This window comes from Dermacentor variabilis, chromosome 6 (assembly GCF_050947875.1).
Source record: "Dermacentor variabilis isolate Ectoservices chromosome 6, ASM5094787v1, whole genome shotgun sequence".
Classification (NCBI taxonomy): Eukaryota; Metazoa; Arthropoda; class Arachnida; order Ixodida; family Ixodidae; genus Dermacentor; species Dermacentor variabilis.
In genome coordinates, this window is record NC_134573.1 from 119,731,673 (window position 1) to 119,758,038 (window position 26,366).

General features: G+C 45.1%; 1 protein-coding gene across 1 annotated transcript in view; it reads left to right on the plus strand.

Moving 5' to 3' along the window:
* Positions 1-26,366, plus strand: part of LOC142586276 (hepatocyte growth factor receptor-like) — a 61,326-nt gene that overhangs the window by 8,135 nt on the left and 26,825 nt on the right. The window contains exons 4-9 of the mRNA XM_075697524.1: positions 402-530; positions 1,592-1,765; positions 5,085-5,255; positions 11,497-11,649; positions 24,204-24,473; positions 26,189-26,325. Coding sequence (XP_075553639.1) covers positions 402-530; positions 1,592-1,765; positions 5,085-5,255; positions 11,497-11,649; positions 24,204-24,473; positions 26,189-26,325 — 1,034 coding nt within the window. The remainder of the gene's footprint in view (positions 1-401; positions 531-1,591; positions 1,766-5,084; positions 5,256-11,496; positions 11,650-24,203; positions 24,474-26,188; positions 26,326-26,366) is intronic.

Genomic DNA, 26,366 nt, shown 5'->3' on the forward strand with positions numbered 1-26,366 from the left:
ACATTCTTGCTCAGACATTATTATGTATAACAGCAAATTCCCTAATATTATAATCCCAGATAGTCCTCTTGCACTTCACCCCCCCCCCCACCCCCGCCTCCTTCTTCCAATTGTTTGCAGATGCAACTGACTGCCATAAACGGCATCAATAATTCTCCAAGCCATCAAGGAACGTCTTGGTTCTTTGGACCCTCTCACTACGTAACTGTTGTAAACAACAAATCAAATGAAATGGTTGTACATAACTGCTTAATTGCCTTGACGCCCATGTTGGTATAACAAGGAAGCACCGGTTACTACTTTTATGCATGCGCAGGAACTTAATAAGGGGCTTCTATTCAGAAACGTTGTGCGAGTGTGACCAGGTCTTGACTGCAAGCATTCTTGTCCGTTTGCCGCAGCTGCTGCTGCAGGATGACTCAACACGGTTGCTCGCGTCATTGGACTTGTCGAAGGTGGGCCGCATGATTTACAGGAGCACAGCTTTAGACAGCAACGGAACGTATGGTTATTTCATCATCGACAACAAGGTGCGCCACATCCTCCCGTCCTATTTTAGGCCCTTGGTCAGACGTTAAATCGAGCTTTGAGGCCGTGGCCTTACTTGATTTTTTAAGAAGTACGGGATTGGACTGCAGTATTTGAGTAGACCAAATTACTTGCTACATGTTTTACATCCTCCTCCTTCCGCCATCGTCACCCATCATGTGCCGCTTCATTCCCTCTTTATTTTCCTCTTCCCCTTCGCCGAGCACAGAGTAGCTGGCTAGAGGAATGTACCTAAGGCTGACCTCTCTGCATTTCTTATCATTAATCTTTTCTCTCCTTCTTATTTTACTTAATCTGCATTACTTCAAAAGGAACGCTATTCTGCGTAATAAGGCGCAATATTTGTAATCCCAAATTCAAAGTAGAGGTGATTCATAAAATATTGTGATTGTGAAGGACACTGGGCCTGTCATCACAAAAAGCTCTTACACTAGAATTACTCGTAAAGGTGAATTCTTGCCAATCGTAATTCTGTATTTTAACAAAGGTGGCCAGCCAATGGCAAAGATCAATTAAGAACGAACAGCTTTGTGGATTCAGCCCTTGGTGACTAGAAAATCAGTCTGTTTTTCACGTTGCGCTAATCCTAATAAAAATATTCATCACGCATTCACCGGGGCAACATGGTCGTTTAGGTGAAACGACATATTCGAAAGAGCCCTTTTTGGGGGGAGGTGGAGGTGGGAAGTGAATTTTGAACTTTGCCGTCATCGCTGATGTGCCGCGCCCAAATACTTGTGAATATCATCGGTCACCGGGAAAGCTTTGCGTTCTTCATGAAATCCTCTTCACGGTTCTCTGAAGATGCCAAACATGCATGTCATGTGCCATCGTGTCGACGTTTCAGAGAAAGCAGAAGAACTTTGTTAGTAGCCCTATTGCAGGTTTAGGGTTATTGCGATGCATTTGTAAATGAGCTTTTCCGCTGCTTGATTATTTCACATCCTCACAAAATATGCATGCCGGCACTGTGTTTCGAAACAAATAGAAGCAGAACAAAAATGGCGCAGATTGCGGTTGTACTATTTTACTTGGTCTCCAGGTTATACGGTTTCCTGTCGGTTCGTGCAATATATACGGAAGCTGCTCGCAATGCATACACAACCAAGAAGACCCGCTCCAATGTGGATGGTGTGGAGATCACTGCGCCCATTTCGCCGAATGTCCTTATCGGGAAAATTTCTCCGTTGATCGTTGCCCCATAGAGGTGAAGTGGGTGAGTGCGTAATGTTCACTATTTTTTGTAAATACTACTCTACCGTGTGCTTACAAGTGACGTAACTACACTCCTCAGTCTGGTTATGTCTCAGAAATTTGCGGAAGCGTTTCCTGTCTGGCTATTATGGTGATTATAGTAGATGGCTTGCAGTCACACCGTGTGGATTGCTTAACGTGCATATGCACGCGCATGTGTGTGTGTGTGGAGGGGGGCTGGCACGCAGAGCTCCATTCGTTGAAGTATTTGTTGCTCCATATAGTCCAATATTTTTTTTTATTTTTTTTATTCTGTTTGATTCTGATTTGATTTTGATTCTGTCGAAACCTCGGCAGTCATGGAGGCATTACGGAATCAGGGTGTAGACGAGCCGTATGTAAAAATACTGAAAGATATATATAACGGCCCCACAGCCACCGTAGTCCTCCATAACGCAAGCAACAAAATCCCAATAAAGGAAGGCGTCAGGCAGGGAGATACAATATCTCCGATGCTATTCACAGCGTGTTTACAGGAGGTATTCAGAGACCTGGATTGGGAAGAATTGGGGATAAAAGTTAATGGAGAATACCTTAGTAACTTGCGATTCGCTGATGATATTGCCTTGCTTAGTAACTCAGGGGACCAATTGCAATGCATGCTCACTGACCTGGAGAGGCAAAGCAGAAGAGTGGGTCTAAAAAGTAATCTGCAGAAAACTAAAGTAATGCTTAACAGTCTCGGAAGAGAACAGCAATTTACAATAGGCAGCGAGGCACTGGAAGTCGTAAGGGAATACATCTACTTAGGGCAGGTAGTGACGGCGGATCCGTAGCATGAGACGGAAATAATCAGAAGAATAAGAATGGGCTGGCGTGCGTTTGGCAGGCATTCTCAGATCATGAACAGCAGGTTGCCATTATCCCTCAAGAGAAAAGTATATAACAGCTGTGTCTTACCAGTACTCACCTACGGGGCAGAAACCTGGAGGCTTACAAAAAGGGCTCTACTCAAATCGAGGACGACGCAACGAGCTATGGAAAGAAGAATGATAGGTGTAACGTTAAGGGATAAGAAAAGAGCTGATTGGGTGAGGGAACAAACGCGAGTTAATGACTTCTTAGTTGAAATCAAGAAAAAGAAATGGGCATGGGCATGTCATGTAATGAGGAGGGAAGATAACCGATGGTCATTAAGGGTTACGGACTGGATCCCAAGGGAAGGGAAGCGTAGTAGGGGGCGGCAGAAAGTTAGGTGGGCGGATGAGATTAAGAAGTTTGCAGGCACGGCATGGCCACAATTAGTACACGACCGGGGTTGTTGGAGAAGTATGGGAGAGGCGTTTGCTCTGCAGTGGGCGTAACCAGGATGATGATGATGATGATGATGATGATGATGATGATGATGATGATGATGATAGTCCGATATCTTGGCATCAGTCTGCAACAAATAATCTCATTGATCTGAGAAATCAAGTGTTGTCAACAACATACGATGATTGGAACTATAGTGCAATTCGGAATTTCGGGTAATTTCAACAAATACGAAAGGTTTGAGTTTTGCACTTTTTTACTTGAGGTCAAAGACGCGGTGTTCAAGAGGATCGTCGGTTCATTCAGTCTTCTCACTTTTTCGGTAAAAGATCTGCTGCCTGCAGCAAGCGGATCCTGCGGAGAAAGACGGTTTCTAGACAAAATCTGACCACATTGTCAATGTACCGCATGGCGAGACAATCGATCCTGTTGAAGGCACTCTCAATTTTTTTTATATCCTCAAGCTAATAAACGCTAAAGCGCGTCCGAAACAATTAACAAATGAATAATTAAGAGCCTTTACTGCGCTAAACACTTATCGACTAGGTATAATATATCCATTTACCATTAACTTCAGGACATATGGAACAAATATAAGGTAAGAAAAATCTCACAGTTACGTGAGTTTAAACAAAAAATCGCATGGTTTTGAAGCAAGCGCTCTATTATTGCCTCACAACCACATTTTCCTTTCTCTATTTCAGCACTTAATTGTAGTACAAAACACAGCATAATGCAGTGGTCAGTCAAATTTAAACACAAATTAAGGAAATCAAGCAAAAAAGACAATGCAGTGCATTGGTGGAGCGCTGTATATCCCACGTATTTGACTTATTTCTTCCTTTGTTCTTTGATATCTCACCGTGTTTTGGCATTTCTATAAATCATTCTTGCCATCCAAAGACTGTGCAATCCAACAAGAAAACTCAGGTCGCGGGACAAGTTTTTCTTTTATCACTACAAGATACCTCAATCGAAGTAGCGCCAATTATTTCATCTTTATTATTTATGAACTGTTTGTTTCCAATTTACACTTTGTAATCTGCCCCTCTCCTCGGTAATGTGTAAGCCATGAGGGTAAAATAAATGAAGAAATAACAGCTGGAGATGTTTGCCTGTCTGACGGGCTGACATGCTACTCCAGGTGCTGGGTGAAATATATAGTTACACGATGATCACGCAAACACCCAAACGGCACATCGATTTTTACAACGCGAATAATGTTTTAGCTTTACAACCGCATTGCACTTGCGAAAAAAAAAATGATTTTCTATTCGTGTTCACAACACATACACGCAGAGAATAAAATGCTCATACATATAGACACGCTTCGTGTTTGTAAATAAGAAACTGATGACGTCGATATTGCGTGCAGTCACATGGTAAGAATAAAAAAGGAGCACTTTTCGTGATTTCTTGTCAAGCCAGCTCAATTCATGGCCGCAGTAATCTGCGGCTCCACTTGTTAGTCTATACGGCCATAATTAGCCTTATAAGACGACAAAGTGTGCCACCATCGAACGTGAGTTCCTCAGGGACAACTTTTTTTTGTCTTAATTTGTGAGTTTCTTCGCTTGCCGAATACAGACGCACGCATTTCCAAACCTTTATTGGAAACATGCCATTCACCTAACGCTGTATAGCGTTCGCTGTCCTTGGTGCGGAGGCCGGCCAACTCTCGCCCACATTACGTGCGACTGCCAGAACAGGCCACCCAAAATTGTTACACCGAAAATAGCCGGAAAACTTTCCGGAAGGGAGCAGTGGGAGACTTGGCTCGCCAGCGAGGATCGGGAGATGCAACTAGCGCTCCTCGACCAGGCACGGCGGACCGCTCAAGCCAGTGGGGCCCTGGACCAGGGGCTCCACCCACTCACTTTCTGCATTTAAAAAAAAAAAACTTCATAAACGTTTTGATATATATCATCGCTTGAACTCCGCACTCAGTTGCCAAAATTCTGTCGACGGCTTCCCGCCTTGGAGGACTTTTGGCCTCTAAGCCGTACCAGCGGCTCGCATGGCAACAGAAAGAGTTGGCAAAGAAGGGACCCTGTTCCTACCAGCGCTTGCCTGATGCAAGTAGAGAGATGAATGCTACTGCTGAACAACAAATGCTCGCTGTGCAGCCGGCTGGCAGTGACCACTTCAAACCGAGTGCGACGACGGATGCTCACCTCGAGACGAACTCTCCAAAGAGGGCAAGTAGTCATGACGATCATGAACCATACAGCGATGCCACGATAGTTGAAACCCCCGAAATGAAAGCGGAAGAGAGATTGTTTACGATGGTCACATACAAGAAATCACGCCAAGCGGGAACACCAGTGATTTTCAAGCTCACTGAACCGGAAGCGTCGTTCTAGAAAGTGAATTCGAACAAGTTGGTCACCGGGATTATTACCACCGCCAGAAAGAAGGTACAATCATTTCGTGTTACAAGGGAAGGTAATTTTTTCATAAATGTGTGTTCTATCGCCGCTTATAGGAATAAGAATAGACTATAATAATCCTGGGGCTGCTAATTGAGGCTAAAGGCGGTAACATGCAAACAGTCATGAAACTCACGTCCAAAACGGAGAACATGCTGCGGCTGATCCTCAGAGTGACGAACCGCAGGGGAGGGCTCAGCGAGAGCAATCTCATCAGACTTTACCACGCCTTCCTCATGAGTCACGTAAATTACGTAGCGTCGGCGCTAAAATGGACCAAGAGAGATTCCGCCAAGATAGAGATACTGATGAGCAAGATCATCAAAATGGTGCTAGGTCTTCCGATCACCACAAGCACGGAGCGGCTCGATCGCTTAGGGGTCCACAATTCACTAGCGGAAATCATCGAAGCACAGCCCAAGGCACAGGTCGTGCGGCTGTCGATCACCAGGGCCGGCAGACGCATCCTAGAGGAAGCAGGGATAAATGCAGAGCCAGAGTGCAACGCAGGTAAATTCGCGCTCAGCGCGGTGGTCAGGGGCACTTTCAAGGTAGAACCGCTTCCGAGAAACGTACACCCGTAATTCAACAAGGGGCGCCGAAAGGCGAGGGCCCAAGCACTGCTGAAATCGACCGCCAACTGCCCGGGACTGGCGGCATTTGTAGACGCGGCCCAGTACGGGCGCAGCGACCGGTACGCGGCCGTCTCGATACGCTGAGATGGTACGATAATTAACGCAGCATCGGTCAAGGGGGTAACGTCCGAAGTGGCCGAACAGCTGGCTATAGCCATGGCAATGAGGGACCCCGAACGTCCTTACGAGTACACAGATTCGCGATCGGCAGCCAGAGCATTCGCCTCGGGCTCGATATCGCGGGAAGCGGCGGCCGTCTTCGGCAGCGAGGAAGCCGCGGGTCATCACATCGTCACATGGTTTCCAGCCCACATGGGGGCCGACGTGCACCCCGACTTTCCCAACGCCAACGAGCTGGCGCACGGACGCGCGCGAGGACTCACGCACCGCGAGGGTGGTGAGCGGTGCGTGAGTGCCTTCACTCCACTACCGAAAATCTGCAAATTAATAAACACCCTTGGCCATCCAGTATAACAATGTAGCTCTTTCAAAAACCTTGCTGCAGCTCATAGCTTATCTGGATGTGAAACTTCAAATGTGTTCTGCACAACACTAGTAAATTTCGCACAGCCTGTCTCCGTTCAACATCAATCTATATTGTTGGTGCTGCAACAGACTGAATATGCTTGCAATTTACCTCATGCCCAGTTGGATATTTTGTTCTCTCTACAAGAATTGAAGCATGCGTTTTCGAAGGCACGCCAAAGAGCAGCGACTGGTCCTGACAAAATATCGTATGACACCTTGAAAAGCCTTGTGCCGACAGGCACGTCCACTCTCCTACACGTATTCAACAAAATGTGGGAGGAACCACATATTCCTGTGAGATGGAGGATGGCTAACGTGGTCCCGTTGCTAAAACATAGCAAAACGCCCCTGTCTCTAGACTCCATGCGTTCTGTCAGTTTCACCAGTTGTGTTTCAAAAGTGATGGAAAATTTGATCGACATTAGACGTCAATGGTGGATTGAATCGAGCTATTGTCTACCAGATCAAATGGCGTTTAGAAAACGTAGGTATACAATGGACTGCATTTTTGACGTGGTAACGTTTGTTGACCACGAAATTAGCTGTGGAGGCATTGCTGTTGCTGTGTTTAATAATGCTAAGAAGGTCTTTGACTCCGTCAGTCACTTTCATGTCCTGCTTGGACTCTCAACGCTCGGAATGCATGGCTGTATTCTCAAATGGATCGGTAACTTCTTGAAAGACAGAAAAATTTATATTAATGCAAATGATGGAAAAGCGATGCATACTCCATAAACAATGGAGCTCCGCAAGGAAGTGTATCAAGTCCACTTCTCTTCAATGCAACATTAGCAGACTTACCAGCAGCACTTCCAGCAAACGTAAACACATCTATTTATGCTGATGTAATTTGCGTACGGGCATCGCGTTAGACTCTAGAGGTTGTCAAGCACCGTCTGCAAGAAGATTTAAATGGTGACTATTTACAAGAACGGGGCATGTAGACATTCTATGCCAAATCTGGTGTTTTGCCCTTCACGAGAAAAAAGTCAAGAAATTTCGGTTTTTCAACAGACGACCATGAGATCGAGCTGTTTCGGAAACATCGTTTTCTCGGCGTACTTTTAGCCCACCAGCTTCGATGGACTCACCATCGACCACATTGGAGGACCAAATTAGTTGCGTCATTAATCTTCTTCGCAGAATCGCAGGCACGACGTAGGGTTGAACAACTGCATCCCTGCTCCACGTTCACTTAGCACTTCTCCGTCAGAGAATCCCTTACTCCGCCTCTGTATTGTACAAACTATCTGCGACGTCCCTTCGCCGACTGCAGCTATTGCAGGATCGGAGTGTACGAGTGTGTCTAGGAGTCCTGCAAGCTACGTCTAGTAACCTCACTTTTGCAGAAGCGCGGGAAACACATTCCACCGTAATTCGCAGCCTGGAAACATGCGAACACCTTTTCAGAATTTCTACCCAGAATTCTGCGCACCCACTTCTTTCAGTGATAGAGGACCGTCCGGGTACATAGATACACGCCATGTTTCAAGAGCATAAATCCACTTCCCCGATCGGTTTTTTGGCGCTCAGACCTATGTTACCCACCATGGCTTTTACAGGCACGTTTCCATATTATCAGCGAAACAATTAACCTTACATCAGCTATTTGACAAGTACGAGGAGTCTATTCACGTGTACACGGACGGTTCTGCAATCACATAAAATGCGACTGCAGCTTATGTTATACCATCCTTAGAGGTAGAGTACGCTTCTCATCTAGGACGCATGTCGTCAGCAACAACAGCGGAATTAGTGGCGATTCTCCAAGCCACTTATTTTGTCAAAACATACGAGACACCAAAAAAGTGGGTAATTTGTGCGGACTTTTTATCGCCTATAGCATGTCTTGAATATGTTGATGACAACCACCCACACGCATGAATACGCAGTAGGGAACATACGCAGTAGGGAAGAGTTTACCTCAGCCTACTGAAAGAAAACATGAAGTGATATTACAGTAGTTCACACGACATGCTGTTATGGCAGGCAACGAATTAGCGGACTTGTTGGCAAAATTGGCCCCTAAAGGTGATGAAATTCAACTCATCTCGTTAACACTAATGGACGCGCAATGCATATTAGAAGAACTAAAGAAGTACTTGTGTATATGAAGCTGGTTCAATGAACATACTAAGGAATATATTCTGCACGGAGTGGACCCTCAACTCAAATACCGGCTGGATGCACAGCTTTCGAAAAGTGCCGAGACAAGAATTCATTGACTGTGCCTTGGAACAGCATACACCAAACATATTCTATATCGAATAAAACGAGCTGCTTGTCCTGCTTGTTCCTGTAGTTACGACGATGTGGTTATTCGCCATCTACTCCTCGAATACCCCAAATACGCGACACAAAGACGGCAGCTAGAACAAGCCCTACATTCAATAGATCCCCACCGACCTTTTTTCAGTCGCAAAATTGCTGAGCTCAATGTATGGTATGGTATGGTATGGTATGGTATGGTATGGTATGGTATGGTATGGTAAAACTTAATTGAAGTCTTGCAGATGGTGAGTCTTCACGAAGCTGAGCCCAGGCCATCGAAAAAACCACAGCGAAAAGCATTGAATGCACTTGAACATTTTTACGAAGATACAGGGATCCTTAACAAGTACTAGATATCTCGCTGAATAGACACGCTATGTAACGACAACTTGCTTTTTTTTATTTGTAATTACTAGCGCCTTTGTATTACGTGTCTTAATGTTTCGTGTTATATGTTGAAACTCATTTTTGATTGTCATATTCTCTGTGTGTATTATTTTAACTATGTAATTCCTCATCTGTTCACATGCTCATCGCAGTCTACATCGCGGCCGCTTGTGGGACTTTGTTTACAAAGTCATGGGGGTGCGACTTGCCTTTGCCTTTTATATTTACATGTTCGTGGATGTACAGGACTGTGTGCTGCGGATTTCTGACTCTGTGACGTCGCTTTTTAATTTTCCTACTGCATGTTTTTTATATATATTGTTATTTCTGCTGTGATAAAAGCAGTAGCCGTCGCCATGCATAAAACGTGTCTGCAGCTCTTTCTTTCATCTTCATTTCAATAATAATTTTAAAAAGCTGATGGCGAATACAGTCACGCGCACCTACCAGAACCAGAAGGTTCGCGGTGGGCAGCTATCCTTATGACATCATGGCGTGAAGCAGGTCTATACTTACTGCTTTCTATAAAATTTAACTGGGGATTTACGTGCCAAAAGCCCGATCCTATTGTAAGGCATGCCGTAGTAGTGGACTCCGGAAATTTACTCCACCTGAGGTGCTTGCATGTGCACCTAAACCTAACTACACAGGTGTTTTCGTATTTCGACCGTCATCGAAATTTGGCCACCGTGGTCGGGATTCGAAGCCGCAACCTCGTGCTTAGCAGCCCAACACCATAGCCACTAGGCAACCACGGCTTATTCTATAGGAAATGCTTTTACTGGGTCACATTAAAGGTAACATAACGATATAACATTTATTTAGATTATGCCTTAAAAACAAAGAACAGCTTAAACAATAATCGTATTCTCCCGTCCAGTTATCCCTGACCCAAGGGCGCTTGATATCCAGGTCATCGAGGCAGATTATGTTTGACGCACTACACAAGAATTTGGATCCTTTTCAATGCTGATCGTGAGCAAATGTGCTACGTTATTAAATGGAGAGTGCAGAAGAATATTACATAAATCTAGGAAGCTGTAGAATACTTTATGACTTCCGTCGATTTAGGACATCTCACTGTACGTTTCCTGAGCACTCGCATCCGAGCTCCTGCATACCTGAACAGCAAACACTATATACCTCTGCTGAAACCGAAGTCCCCACACAAGAATCCGCAGCCGTCAAAATCTGTTCCGTGCGGGTCGGAAAACTATGCACATTTCACCATACCATCAACAACATGAATTGCCACTTAGGGTGAATATGGCCGGTAGCAGGAACGCACAAATGGAGGGAAATGCGCATCGGTGTTCAAGTCAAGGCCATGGTTTTGACCATTGCTTATGTAAACACTTGTTCGTTTGTATGACTTGTGCTGCTAGGCCGTGAGAAGGGGTACAATGTAGTGAAGCTGCTTAGTGCAATAATTGAGGCTAGCGAATCAGTGCAGCGCATCTTTTACTTATTTATTTGTGTTTTTGTCCATTTTGCAGAGGTTCTAATCGCCTTTTAATAATTGGTCCCAGTATACAGTACTGCCACAGATATCGGGCGTCTTAGTTAAAGAGGAGTACGATATTTGATACGAATATAGATTAACAGTGTGGCCAAATAGTAAAGCGTTGTGTTGAAAATACAACGTCCAGGGTACAAATCTCCCAGAGGGGCCACGAAAATTTCCATTTTAAACCTACCTCTCTCACCAACTAGAACATTCCTACACCTTCCCACCTTCGCCTCGATGTCCCAGCATAAGTTTGATCCTTCCAACAGTGACAACCGAGAATCGCAACGAGGCAGTAATTAAACTGGCGTTTGCGTTCTGTAGCCATGACGGCTACTGCGCCATCAAAAACGTCAATTGCTCTCTTACGAAGAGAAGTGCTAGATAGGTGAACGACTGCCGGCAAGCTCTATCGCTGCTAAAGAAACACCGAACTGTTCTGCAGGACAGTCAATGTCCTGTAGGACATTTCTGGATAATATCCTGAACGGACAATGAATACACCTGCCTGCGCAGGTGTCTGTATACAATGCTGGGAAATTACTCTTGAGCCCTGATTGCAAAAGCGAGAAATGAAAATAGTCTAATTTTTTCCACGACACTTCAGAATACTGTCTCGTTGCATGTATCTAACTAAAAAATATAGCAAATATCAGCTGAATATTTTTCTATGCCATTTCAGGTACACCCGTTGAACGGGCCTGTCTCCGGCGGCACTCTCCTCACGATTCTTGGTGACAACTTCGGCTCTCCTGAGCGCAAACTTTACAGCAGCATTAGGATCATAATTGGGAACCACATTTGTGACATCCTCTACTGGGACCCTAAGCGGCAAGTATACGTTGCGTACAAAACCAAGGATGAGGTTGGGTTGCCGCAAATGAATAAAATGTAACAAAATCGAAATTTGACCACTTGACGCCTCCTTGCGCCGCAGCAAAATTGAGGGGCAATGCAAGAAGGAAGAAATGCAAAGGAAAGAAGGCCCGCTAACCGCAAAGCAATGTCTACTTTGGACGACCGATGCTAAGACAGAAGGACCGCCTGAATAAAAAGAAAGTGTGATGCTTGGTCTAGAGAGCATCATGCGCATACTACCCGGCATCGTAAAGCAGCTAGACGACAAAAAGAAAGAAAGAGAAGTGGTATAGAAAAAAAAGCCGCATATAATGCGAGACGAGATTTGGGTATAGCGAATAATGTTGATTCCGCGTATAATGCGTGCGAAGCGAACTCAGCGAGAACATTTATTTACATCGTATTTATGGTTTCAGTCGTCGACGGCCTCGGTTGCACAATCTTAGAACAGTTACTGCTATGCCATCGAGTGCGTTCGAAATAGCGCATTTCATAAAAGCATGGCAAACAAGGTCCTCTGGAGTTTGGTGGACTGATTGTGAGGGCGTGCGGTGGCATGGTTCCCGATCCTCTCAGCAACTAAAATCACCTTGTTCTTGAAGGGCACAGTCCTTACAGCTTCAATGAGAGAAAAAAATGTGCAACTTCCCGATAACGTACGCTTCCCACGATAACGTGCACTTCCCTGCGAAGGTGAGCACTCGCTTCTTATGCAATCGCGTTATGGCGGCCGAACCCACACTGTCTACACGCGGTGGAGGATGATGATTAAAATGGTAGACATGCAGCAATAACAAGACCTGAACTTTGAGGCCAATTTTTAGGCTGGAATTTGCGTTTGGATCCGCATCTAGTACGAGGAGGAAATTTGACGCGTTAAGCGCGAAATCTATATATATATATATATATATATATATATATATATATATATATATATATATATATATATATATATATATATATATATATATATATATATATATATATATATATATATATATATATATATATTGTTACGTAGGAAGACGCCGACGAAAAGCTATTTACAAGTATATTTACAAGGCAATACGCCGCAGTTGACCAAGAGGCAACAGCCCGCGCTAGCTTCCAATCGTCGTCTTCGTCTTCTTCCTACTCGGCTCTTCGTCATTAGGAATACTACCCCGTAGCACTACCCCCGGCGGCAAAAGCACCGTCCCGGAGCGACTAAACGCCGGACTCTGAAGCAGTGTAGTAGCTCTTGAGCCTACTGACGTGCACGACATCACTAGACACCAGAGTAGATGACGAGGTTGAGCTCACAGGAGCAATTTCATAAGTCACAGGCGTCACCTGGCGCAGCACGCGGTAGGGCCCTGTGTATCGCGAAATGAGCTTTTCGGAAAGAACGACGTGACGACAGGGCGACCACAGGAGCACGAGTGCACCAGGTGAAAACTGTACGTCACGGTGGCGGGCGTTGTACTGACGCTGCTGCGTGGTTTGCGAGTCCGCCAGTCGAGCATGGGCAAGCTGGCGTGCATGATCGGCGAGGGCGATGGCGTCGCGCGCATACTCGGTTGTTGAGGTCGCAGCAGGAGGAAGTACCGTGTCAAGGGGCAAGGTCGGTTCGCGACCGTAGAGTAGATAAAATGGAGAAAATCCGGCGGTGTCGTGCCGGGAAGAATTGTAAGCAAAGGTGACGTAAGGAAGGGCAACGTCCCAGTCGTGGTGGTCCTTCGAAACGTACTTGGACAGCATGTCGGTAAGAGTACGGTTTAACCGCTCTGTCAGGCCATTGGTTTGAAGATGGTATGAGGTAGTCAGATTGTGTTGAATAGAGCAGGAACGCACAATGTCGGCGATAACTTTCGAGAGGAAGTTACGACCACGGTCAGTAAGCAGCTGTCGCGGGGCGCCATGCACTAAGATAATGTCACGCAAGAGAAAGTCCGCGACGTCAGTGGCGCAACTGGTAGGTAGAGCCCGCGTGATAGTGTATCGGGTGGCGTAATCAGTTGCGACGGCTACCCATTTGTTCCCAGAGGATGACGTGGGAAAGGGACCGAGGAGGTCTAATCCAACACGAAAAAACGGTTCCACAGGGACGATGATCGGCTGTAGATGACCGGAAGGTAGCACCTGAGGCGTTTTCCGACGCTGGCAGGGATCACAGGCAGCAACATAGCGTCGGACGGAGCGAGCGAGACCAGGCCAATAGAAGCGGCGGCGGACGCGGTCGTACGCGCGGGATACGCCAAGATGTCCTGCAGTAGGTGTGTCATGCATCTCAAAGAGCACAGTCTGTCGTAGATGTTTTGGCACGACAAGAAGAAGATCAGGGCCATCAGGGAGGAAGCTCCTTCGGTACAGAATGCCGCCCTGGAGGACATATCGGCGAACGGATGCGTCGGTAGGTGTAGAGCGCAGACGCTCGATGAGTACTCCCAGCGATAGGTCTCGGTACTGCTCATCAGCAATGTTAGCGAAGGCAGACACAGAGAAAATGCCGTCGGCGGTACTACTGTCGGCGTCGTCAGGCTCGTCTACCGGGTAGCGAGACAGGCAGTCAGCGTCCTTGTGTAGTCGGCCAGATTTGTAGGTGACAGAGAACGAATATTCTTGGAGGCGTAAGGCCCAGCGACCAAGTCTTCCTGAAGGGTCTTTCAATGAGCATAACCAACAAACCGCGTGATGGTCTGTGATAACGGAAAAGGGTCGGCCATATAAGTATGGGCGGAACTTCGCAACCGCCCAAACTAGGGCCAGACACTCACGCTCAGGGATGGAATAGTTGCGCTCCGCGGGCGAGAGGAGCCTGCTGGCGTAAGCGATAACACGGTCGTGGCCACGCTGGCGTTGTGCCAGTACCGCGCCAATTCCGTGACCGCTGGCATCAGTACGGACTTCGGTAGGCGCAGAAGGATCGAAATGGGCCAGAACGGGAGGCGTTGTGAGAAGATCGATGAGAAGCGAGAATGCAGAGGCCTCGTTATCGCCCCACTGGAAAGGGGCGTCTTTTTTCAAAAGCTCGGTTAGTGGTCGTGCTATGGCCGCGAAATTTTTGACGAAACGGCGGAAGTACGAGCAAAGGCCGATGAAGCTGCGCACATCCTTGACACACTTCGGAACAGGGAAGTGCGTAACAGCATGGATCTTGCCTGGGTCCGGTTGCACTTCGTTCGCGTCAACGAGATGTCCAAGGACGGTAATCTGACGACGGCCGAATTGGCACTTCGATGCGTTGAGTTGCAGACCGGCTCGCCGAATAACGTCCAGGACTGCTGAGAGGCGCTCGAGGTGCGTAGCGAATGTTGGGGAGAATACTATAACGTCGTCCAAGTAGCACAGGCACGTGGACCATTTGAAACCGTGAAGAAGGGAGTCCATCATGCGTTCAAAAGTGGCAGGAGCGTTACATAGGCCGAACGGCATCACCTTGAATTGATAAAGACCGTCGGGTGTTACAAAGGCAGTCTTCTCGCGGTCGAGATCGTCCACGGCAATCTGCCAATAGCCGGAGCGAAGGTCAATAGAGGAGAAATAGCGAGCACCGTGGAGGCAGTCAAGGGCGTCATCAATCCGAGGTAGGGGATACACGTCCTTTTTGGTAACCCTGTTAAGGTGCCGATAATCCACGCAAAAACGCCATGAGCCATCCTTCTTTTTTTACCAGCACAACCGGTGACGCCCATGGACTACATGACGGTTCAATAATGTTCTTGGCAAGCATTTTGCGAACTTCGGTGTGAATAACTTGACGCTCAGCCGGTGATACTCGATACGGCCGGCGATGAATAGGAGGGGCATCTCCGGTATTAATGCGATGTTTAACAGCTCTTGTTTGGGCCAAAGGACGACCGTTAAAGTCAAAAATATCTTGGTAAGACATCAGAACGCGGTAGAGCGCACGAGCGTGCTCGGACGGCATGTCGGGTGCAATCATTTTCTGTAAGTCGGCGATGGTACAAGTTGCCGACTGCCATGGTAGAGGAGGATCGGTTGAATTGTCGTCTACTGAAGTCGATGCTACAAAGTGATCCTCGAATGAGCAAAGTTGGGCCAGAGACATCCCGCGTGGTAGCACTTGTGTCGTCAAGCCGAAATTGACCACTGGCAGGCAGACGCAATTCGCCGTAATAGATAAAACAGTATGAGGTAGTGTGATCCCGTGTGTAACGAGGGCGTGTAAGGGCGCGGCAAGTTGGTGACCGTAGGGGTTGCCGAACAAGTCCCGAAGCTTTTGCTTAAGCGAATCCCAACTGGTCAGCTCATCTTCGTGCGTCCCACCGGTTATTGCGGCTGACGTGTTCGTACAGGCTGATCCAGTCCTCGACGTCTTCCCCATCTTTTGCCGAGAATACGCCAGGATCACGGGGAGCGGAGAGGGTGATGTAGGTCGTCGAAGTGGCAGCAGGTATAGGAGCCGGCGGAGTCGGGTTGTCGTCGCCGGGAGCCATGAAGGTAGGCTCGACGTACCGTCCACTGCGAAGCTCCGTGACGAGGTACAGGGAACGTCCACCTCCACCAAATATGTTACGTAGGAAGACGCCGACGAAAAGCTATTTACAAGTATATTTACAAGGCAATACGCCGCAGTTGACCAAGAGGCAACAGCCCGCGCTAGCTTCCAATCGTCGTCTTCGTCTTCTTCCTACTGGGCTCTTCGTCATTGGGAATACTACCCCGTAGCAATATATATATATATATATATATATATATATAAATATATATATATATATATATATATATATATATATATATATTATTGTTATACGCCGCATTTTACTTTGTTTCACCAGAGTGGGAAGATTTACTAATTGTTTTACTTTTACTAATTTCACGGTATGTGTCAACATTGTCTTGGGAGATGGGAAAAAGAAGAAAAAAATAAACAGTGACGCTTCACTTCGGGAACTCTGGTTACGAGCAAGCGTATGGACATCATGAACATGCACAGTGAGCACCAAGGCGTGCAAGTACAACGGGAAAGGGCGCGTACGTGGTCGCGGACGCAACATCGGTCTTGGCGGTGCGACGCGTGGCGTGCCACAGGGAAAGTGCAAGTGCTGTATATTAAGGCGATAGTCTTAAGTGTCTCATCGGTCGGAAAATGAGTTGTCCGGCGTAATGCAAAAAGAAGTCACAGTCCGGCGTTGTGGCACCAAAGTTCAGCACTACCCTCGATGATTGGTGGGAGTCGAACCCATGACCTTTCGTGTTGAATCAGGCAAAGCTAATTAAGGCAGTCAAACCCACAACCTATGGTGAGAGTTGAATGCTTAAACTTTGGTGTGACTGAAGTTCAGTGGCACCAAAATTGATGGTGCCGCCACTGATGGTCGAATCGACAACCATTGCACTCCTTATACATCCATCCCGGACATCCCGACGTAATCGTTGGTGCTTTGCGTACATTCGAGAATGTTACATCAGTATTCGCGTCGCGCACGCAGTATGATTAGACAAGGCTCCTTCGACAACATTAAAATAATTTTCGATGCAGTAGGTGCGTCTTTTACCGAACGATAACTTGATAACAGTGATAGCTCATTGAAAAATGGTCACCGGCAAGAAAGTAAGTCTACGCTCATCAAGAGAGCAACGCCGAGTTAGTTCGATGCAACGATTGTTCCTGGTGCCTGGATCCTGAATCTTACGTGTTAATGTGTGACAATAATAGCTTTCCCATTATAATTTTAGTATCATAGAACACCATCAGTGGAGTCTTTGTTCAGCCAGCACGGCTTCTTCAAAGCAATTTGGGCGTCCTCTTTCATATCGCTGCCGGGGAAGGGAAGTGGAGGGGAAGGTGCATGTTCTCTATTCTCCTACATATTTTACTTTTCTACGACTCAGAGAAAAAAAAAAGAAATCTTGGCCCCGTGTCTTATCTCCTCTATTTCAGAGTTCAATGCAAAACACCCCCTGTGCAGTACAGCTCGACAGTGGACATTGTGATAAGCGTAAGCGATCTTTTCAGTAACGCCGGCAAACGTTACGACGTTCTGCAAAATCGTACGATTCCCTTTGGCTTCGAATACATGGTAGGTGACAATAAAAAACAATAAGTTCCTCATCATTCATGGCGTGTGTGCGTAGGTTTGTGTGCATTTACGTGTGCGTCTCAGTGTGCTTGTGTCTTGCGTGTATGTGTGTGCGTGTGTGTGTCGGTGTGTTGTAGACAAGGTTCGGTTGCTTTGAGTAAACTGGCAGTTGAACAACGTACGTGGTCAAGACCGGTGCGCATTACAGAAACAAGTTGCGCTCAAAAACTTTTTGCACTTTTAAGGGTGCTGGTGTATCCTATTGCTGACACCCGTTACGGAACATTAACCTTGACGCAATTGTCCGTGTTGCGTTTAGAAACAAATAGTGTATCACGTCACTTTTTGTAAGCCGCGTTTTTCTTCACCAGAAGTGTTATGAAGGCCACCTAACTAGCTTCTCATGGTCTTTTTTTTTTTCTAGGTTGTGTCGTTCAGCGAAGTAACGCCTAATTATGGGCCGATAGCGGGAGGAACGAGCGTTTCCCTGAGAGGAGTTAACCTCGACGTTGGCTTACAGCATGTAGTGAAAATCGGCAGCAGCAAATGCCAGATACGAAGGTAACTGGATACTTCAGATATTATTTCGACAAATGCTTTTGACCGCTGCTAACAGGAGGAAAGCTTGCAAGGCGTTAACATTGTATGCGATCTCTCACTGGGTGTAGTACTTATGCGTTGAAATGTCTCAGACGACGTATTTTAAGGCAGATATCATTTGTTCTTAAGAACGAATAATTATGTAACCAGTCCTTATTTGCGCTGTAACGAGATCCCTGATAGATACTCTCCCTTTGCGAAAACATATTCTACAACGCATAATCACATTTTTACCATTGTAATAGAAATAAGTAGACTTACTGTAAGAAAGAAACATTATACGTTCAAGACTTCCCCATCCTGCCTTTGTTGCCAGTCCGCAGAACGATGCATAAAAAAATGCGCCAGTGTTCCGCAAACGTTTTTAAAGCTCCGTCACTACCTCATGGGCTTAGTGCACTGAAATGAGCGCCAAATAGACGTAATCTCTATAACTGTGAATCTGAGTCCTATCGACGAGTGATATCGCAACCGATCTCAACAGTGTCGCTTTTTTTTTATACTGTCCTTCAGCGTGATTAGGGTCCTTACGCCAGGCATGGGTCACATATTTCTTAAATTCCTGCTCTTCTATTTCGATAAGCACACTTATTCATGTATGCTCCTATATTTATGTAATATACCCTTCTGACGGCGCTGCATGAAACTGTGAATGAATGAATGAATGAATGAATGAATGAATGAATGAATGAATGAATGAATGAATGAATGAATGAATGAATGAATGAATGAATGAATGAATGACAAGCAAGTCGTCTTTGTGGATTTGTTATCACAGACTCGAGAGCAAGTTTCTCCATTGTTCAACGGGAAGCGTGGGCCGTAACGCGGAGTATCAAAAGATGAACGTCACGTTGGCTATTGATGGCGTTGAGGTTCCTTTCACCGCAGCGGACAGCCTGCATCCGACATTCACGTACATGCCGGATCCCGTGATCAACGACTTTTATCCCCGGAAGGCCACTTTCAGGTATACGTATCTGTGAATAACTCCGACAGCGAACAAATTGTTCCGTGATTACTGGAGAGATTCCTGCAAGGGCAGGGTATGGTGGTGGGAAGAGGCGACTTGTTTATGGGGGCGCCTCCGAAACAAGTATTCCGTTAATAAAATGCTGGACGTGTTGATATGTATTTCGAAATACTGACCGCCACACGAGGGCGCTACTGCTTCAGGCACCTCGACTGGACCATAGGCGGGTGCCAGGGGCGTCATCTACCGGACGATTGGTTTTCGACCCGAATGAACGCAAATCACGATTCTGACAAGTGTAGTGAGGCACGCTCGCTAAATTGGTCGGACAGGAGAATATACCAGCGCGATAGTTGGTGTGTGAGCGTTTCCTTCCACCACTCTGTCGAGAGAAGCAAGCAGGAGAGGAGAAAAGAAACGGAGAAGGCTGAGATGTTTACCTGAATAGCGTCTGCATGTTAAACGTCGTTATATTTGGTTTTGAAAGTCACGTGATTGAGTACCGTGCAAGTGTGATGCCTCTTCGAGACAACTTTCGTGAACGTATGCGTTCTTGTTACAGACGTCTTTCTTCGCCTCTGCGGTGGCGGCTGTACGTGCTTTATTTTGCTAGTCCATCTCTTATCACTAAATTAATTTCTCACTACTCGGAAGACATCTTGAACGTGGTCACTAGCGCAGCAATTTATGCTGGAACTAGGCAACAATAGTTGATGTTCAAAAATAAGAAAATGCAGATGATTGTTCGTAAATACATCCTCCTAAATATTTTAAACGCTTTTGGGACTCAACAGAACCATTATCTGCTCCCCAGATGACAAACTTAGACTCTGTGGGAGACTATAGGAGTAAGCCTCAGGCGAAACGTTTCACTAAATTTTCTGTCGCTGAAACAGCTTACGATTTGCAGCGAGAACTTCACCGTGGAAGTCAATGGCCATTTTTTGGACAGCGCTGCTGCTCCATCGATGACAGTGCTAGTGAACTCTTTGAACTTGAAGAAAAAACAAATACTTGTGAAGGTAAGAGACCATGGTTAAATTATGAGTCGTTCTGTGTTGGCCGTGCGCGGTATGTATACAGCTACTTTATGAACGATCAGGCTTGTGCAAAGGGGATATTGAAATGGGAAGCGGCGCTTGAAGTAACCCAGGTGCTAAGGTACCAAGGCTTCTCAGGAAGCTAACATGGTTTTTACAAACTCTATTTTCATAATTTCGCGTAATACACTGATTGTTAAAGAGAAAAAAAATTGAAGGTTAAACTTGTATTTTCTTTATTTTTTTTTAACGTTCGTGCCCAAATCCAGCAACAGTATGTCATATATTTCATAAGGAGCGGAGGGGGGGAGAGGGTATTTGGGCAGTTGTAACTCAGTAGAAGTTGTGGAAATGTCCAGAGTTCTGTATTCGGCTCTTCTGGGATGCAATGCAAGCCATCTTTACTAATAGCAAATTGACTACACCCGATAACAGGCTGTTAAAATTTATGACGTCACGGCGCGAATTGGTGCCGGAGCTTCACGGCGACGTCGCCACTGAGAATTCCTTCAATTGTGCGTCTTTTGTGGCTTGCCAAGCCTCCCTATCTAGTTAGTAAGGGCTTCCTTAGTATTGTAGAAGGGCAGTACGCTGCGAATACAGCTAAATTTAGCTTTGCTCGTTAGTGCCCTTCAATTTTTATTTCCCTTCCTTGAGATACAAATGAAGTCTGCACATCTCCTCTTGCGTGTGCGTGACCGTTCAGAGTGGTCGACAGTAGTAATCTTGTCGCCGCCATTGTTCTTGCTATAACTGTAGGACGCATAGCCTCTTAACATGCTAGTTTCGTTGCAAATCTTATAAAAAAAAATTGAAAAAGCAGCGTTCTGTGCTATGAAGACAGTGTTTTGCTGGAAAGCATTGTATATAACAGTAGCCGCTTGTCGTATAATACATTTGTTTTTTGCGCTATTCGCGCACTACTCAAGAGATTACATTTAGTCAGACTGAATGTAGTGCACTGAGACCTGCAAGAGCTTGGATAAGCAGTCAATATCTCAAAAAAATTTTGCCTGCTCTATTTCAGCTCTTAGATTGCTTTGTGTATTATGCTTTTTTAAATATCTTTTACTTAGTTTACTCCTGCGCTGTCTGTCTTGGTTCATGGTCTTTATGTAATGACATCATATAATGACAACTTCTATATGGAAGTTGCGCATGGTGGGTAACTTCGGGGGACAGTTGCGTATGTATTGTACGATGTGCGTGTCCAAGAGAATGTATTTCGGATCTGTCTTTCAGCATATTCTTTCAATAGAACTCGCCGCATAACATATCTAAGTGCAGTCGGTAGATTCTGTGCTAGGTACGTTGCATTGGCGCATTACTTAAAGGGAGACTAAAGAGAAAAATGTTTTCTTCTGCATCAGTAAATTACCTTTCTATGACACGAGAAACACCACTCTCACCATGATAAGACGCCTGTTAAACTAGAAAAAGCGCAAGAACGAAAGATGGGTGCCGGCGCCTGCTTGAAGTTCCCGCACCTGGTCGCTGTGACGTCAGGGATTTTGATGGCACCTTCTAGGGCCTACTTAATTATATAACGGTACAGATTTACTACATTGTGTTCTAAAGGAGCCAAATATTAAACATGGCAAGTTTCGAGAACCTTTACTCAGCCAACGCGGCCCTAATGCGAAAACATACTTTGGTATCCCTGTCGTCACACTGACGTACCTGCGTCGGGGTTTAGGCGCGAAATTCAAATGCTGATACTTCGACCTTCATTTTCTCATCTAATAATCAAACTATTATTTTGAAATAACTGCCTGCAGGATTCTCAAACAATGCTGTGTTAGTCTCCACTCATTTATTGTTTGGCTTTAGTGTCCCTTTAAGATTGGCATTGTCACTTTTAGAACACGCTTTCGTTAAAATCTACGTGGTAACTTACATAATACAGGGCGTTTCAGCGAACACTTTCAAAAATTCTTAGATGTTGCCTGTAGTAGAAAGTACAATTGTAGTTTCTGATGTGGTCTACTATAAGAACACTAATTAAGTTTTAAACTAATTACCTTGTGGCTTATAGTGATATTTACAAATTCTAGCCGTGGAGTTCGGAAGGCGGATCCACTTGGAACGTATTTTCAAGATGACACCAGTTTCGAGATAATTCCCGAACTTTGCGGAGAAATGCATCGGCGTTCCAGTTACCTTTGTGCGTGAATGCATAAAACGACGTTTTGTTAAGAAAGTAACTCGATCGCCACTGCATGTCTCCTCAAAGTTTGGTAAATATTATCTCGAAACTGCTGTCATCTTGAGGAGTCGTTCCAAGTGGATCCGCCTTGGGAGCTGCATGGCTAGAATTTGGAAATTGTACTATGGGACATACGTTAACTATATAGAAACTTAATTAGTCAATATTTCTTAATTAGTCGATTGTGCGTTTCAATTATTTGTGCAAGTAATGTCCGCCTCTTCGAGTAGACCAGCTCATGAACTAGAATTGTGCTGCCTCAGGCTAACTTTAAACAAAAATTGAAAGTGTTCGCTGAGACACCCTGTATGAAACACTTTTATGCGGTCTGGCTGCTATGTCCTCGTCTGCAAGTCGCAGTATTTAAAAAATAGAAATAGTTGCAAATAAAGAGAGAGAAAGAGAGAGAATGAGGCAATATCGTTTCCTAAAGAAACAAGAAGAAAACGGCCCTTGGATGTGATGTGCTTTTTCACGCGTTCAGAACGATTGCAGACTATTGGCATGCGCCTTGTCGCCTGTGCACAGTCGATTCATCTTATCGCACCTGAACTTCCTTTCCCCTCAGTGCTTCATCTATGCTACCCTTTCTCCCGCTCATGGCGGGCAACCAGACCTTTATTTTAGTTAACGACCACGACTTTCATATCCTATTTCTTTCTCTCCATTTCTTACACCGTGCTTCTCCTCTGAGTCTCACTTGCCGTTTGCCTATGCTTGCTTACTAAATGCACTTTTTTAGTAATTTGTCATTCTTGTGATGAAATGTTAGGCGCCTGTGCATCGGCTACTGATAGATGAAGCAGAAGAAAAAAAGCTTGTTTTACTCGCTCTAGTTTTAAATTCCTTTTGTTTCTTTCTGTTGATGGCAAGCCTGAGTGCTCTATTACAGGCTATGTTATTTCATTTTTGATCAGTTTGTTTCATGTCTTGATTTACATGTTTATTTGTTTATTTTCATGGTAACACGTGGCTCGTGGCCACGGTTCGTTGATGTAAAGGAAAGCGAGAGAAGAGAAGAAGGAAAGGCAGGGAGGTTAACCAGAGGGATTTGTAAGTTGCGACGTACTGCTTTTGCGTCCGCTGTCTTTTGTAACCATGAAGAGAGGAATCAAGATTTTTTTTCACCTCTACACGTTGGGTTTTGGCATTCTCAAAATCATCATGATCTAGCTTTTATATGAACCTTAACAAGAGTATCGTGTGTTGTCATTCGTTCTGTTCGCGATTCATCCTTCAGCGGTATTTTCGCCTATGTTTAGTGTGCGGCTGTAATGCTGGTCCTTCCCAAAAAGCTCTGTTTAGCTCACAGACGTTGTTTGGGCTGTAAGACATGTGACATTTCAGGCGAACTTGTCTCGTGTTTTACTTTCTTCGTTTTCTTAAGGTTAACGTACATTTATAGCTTGCATAGCCGCATACAAGAGATACAGATTGTAGCATAATAATAGGCGATAAGCTATACAGCCATCAGCCTGAGGCAATCTGTTCTCAGTAGCTGCCTATATAGCACGAAAAAAAAAAAGAAAAAAAGAAGAACGTGCGAAACTATTTTAAGATCATTCTTAGCCCGACTCGTCGCTATCAGCACGAGTGTCGTTAGCATGCGCTCCGGTGAATATAGCGAGAAGAAGAAAATGACGTGCTTCCGTTTATTGTTGTCACACCTTCCGCACTGCCCTCCAGGTATGTCGCGTATTGGGCGGAGGCCGCAAGATGCTGTGTCCCGGGACGTCGCTGCTGCAGTTCTCAGTGATCACCGAAGCCGAGTTGCGGAATCACCGGTTTCGCGTGCCAGCGTTCATCAGCTTCCGCATGGGCGGCCTGTACCTGCCTCCCAACGGCCTCGGAAGAGGCGCATATTTCATGTTTCACTACTTGCCGGCGTCTGAACCGGACAGCTACACCGAGCAGGAAGCATCGGCGAACGTCCCGCTTGCATCATCCCGAACAGACGTTAGTAGTCCTGTTGTCCTTCCCGTTTACGTCTGGTTGGTTGGTTTGTTGGTTGGGTGGTTGATCATAGGTGATATGATCAAGAGAACTTATTATGCCGAGCTCTAATTAAAAGTTCCATACACCACTCCAGTCATTCCGTATATTTTCCGTAAACATTCCGTATAATTCTCACGGAATATATATTGATTCCATATAAATTTTGTGCAAGTTCCGTACAAATCATGCAGAAATCGTAGGAAATTATTGAGTTTATGCGGAACGTTTCGGTATAATGGTACATTAGTAGCGTACATTAATGAGTAACCCACCGTCGTGTCGGCTCCTCACACCTCAGTTATCCACTATTGTTGTTTTTATGCCCCCATGCAATAAGTCACGCATACCTTATACTCCCTATTATTTTTCCCAGCTCTAACCGTAACAATATATTTCCATGTAGCTGTACGAGTCTGCAAAGGTGCTTACGTAGAGGTTATGGTGGTTAAAAAAAGTTACATTTGGCGAATGCTGTCTGCAGAACACTTACGGGACACCACACTTGTTTAAGGTTACGAAGCAAATCCTTCTTGCAATTCGTACTTTCAATGAGGTTACGAACCTTACTTTGCGTAGCAGTCTGATAGTTTATTATCGCTGTTAATGCAGCGCCATTCGGGCGAAATTTGCATTTCCTTTAGCACGAACTCGAAATAAAAAAAAACTTCGAAAATTACTTTCTACCACTTGAAAATATTTTGAATGCGAGTGACCTTTCCTTACAAATACACATAATTAACATTACCTGGCTAGAAAGATAAGAAAACATTACATTATTTTTTTTTATTATTAGCATCCTTTTCCGACCAGGTGAGCAACTCATGCACCGAAATTAGCTTGTGTGCGCTCCAGCAAGCCGCTGAGCAGATAGTCCTGTTTTAGTCTGCTCTAGAAGTCACAGATTTTACTCTCTCCAGAGGAGGCCTCATTACAAAGACTGCGGAATGAAAGTAGAAAAAAAATGAAAAGTGTTGCTTCGACATTTTCACTCCCTTTCCCTGAACCTAAGAGAGGAATACTAACGCACTTTAGTCCGCTAGTGGACTCCTTATAATATGAGCTATATCTGTAGTTCCATCGCGAAAAAGGAAAAGAAATCAAATATTAGCAGAAAAAATGGGGAAACTACTTTTTTTCTTAATTTGCTGCCCGAACAACAGCGGCGAGCATGTCACTATATATTTTGTAATAAATTCATAAAATTGGGTCTGCTTTATGCAGGGAAAGTTCCAAAACATGGTCAGGACGACTCTCCCCTTTTTTTTTTTTTGAGCGCATCTGTTTAGCGTTATTTACTTCTAAAGAACTACTTGACCGCAGTTTATCGCCTGTTTAATATATGTTGTGTTACTAGGTAATTAGGCTTGATATTAATCAGCATGTGATGGTGTGAGGAACACGCGCTATTGCTCAACTGCATCGATTATATTAAGATGTCCGGCTTTCGTTTTACAACTTGCAAAGGTCTAATCATAAAAATATAGTGGAATTCCCGTAAATTTGTGTACGCCGTAAACATATTACCGCTGCTCACTCCGCGTCATTAGGTAACAATTAATAAACAGTAAACTGTGTACATTTTTGTAAACAATATTCTTTCCGGTTAGTTCTACTACATCCATTGTTCAACCACAAGGATTCTAAGATAAACAGCTCTTTCGGGTTTCTGTTTGCAGAATGCAACGTTCGGTGGTGTTAAACCATGGTATGGCCCAGCAGCTGGAGGAACTAACATCACTCTCTTTGGGACAAACCTCGACACTGGGACAGAAAGAAGCGTGATAATCGGTGGAGCCAATTGCACGATCTACAGGTATGCACGACCTAGGTATGCAAGCGAACTGCACGTGGCAT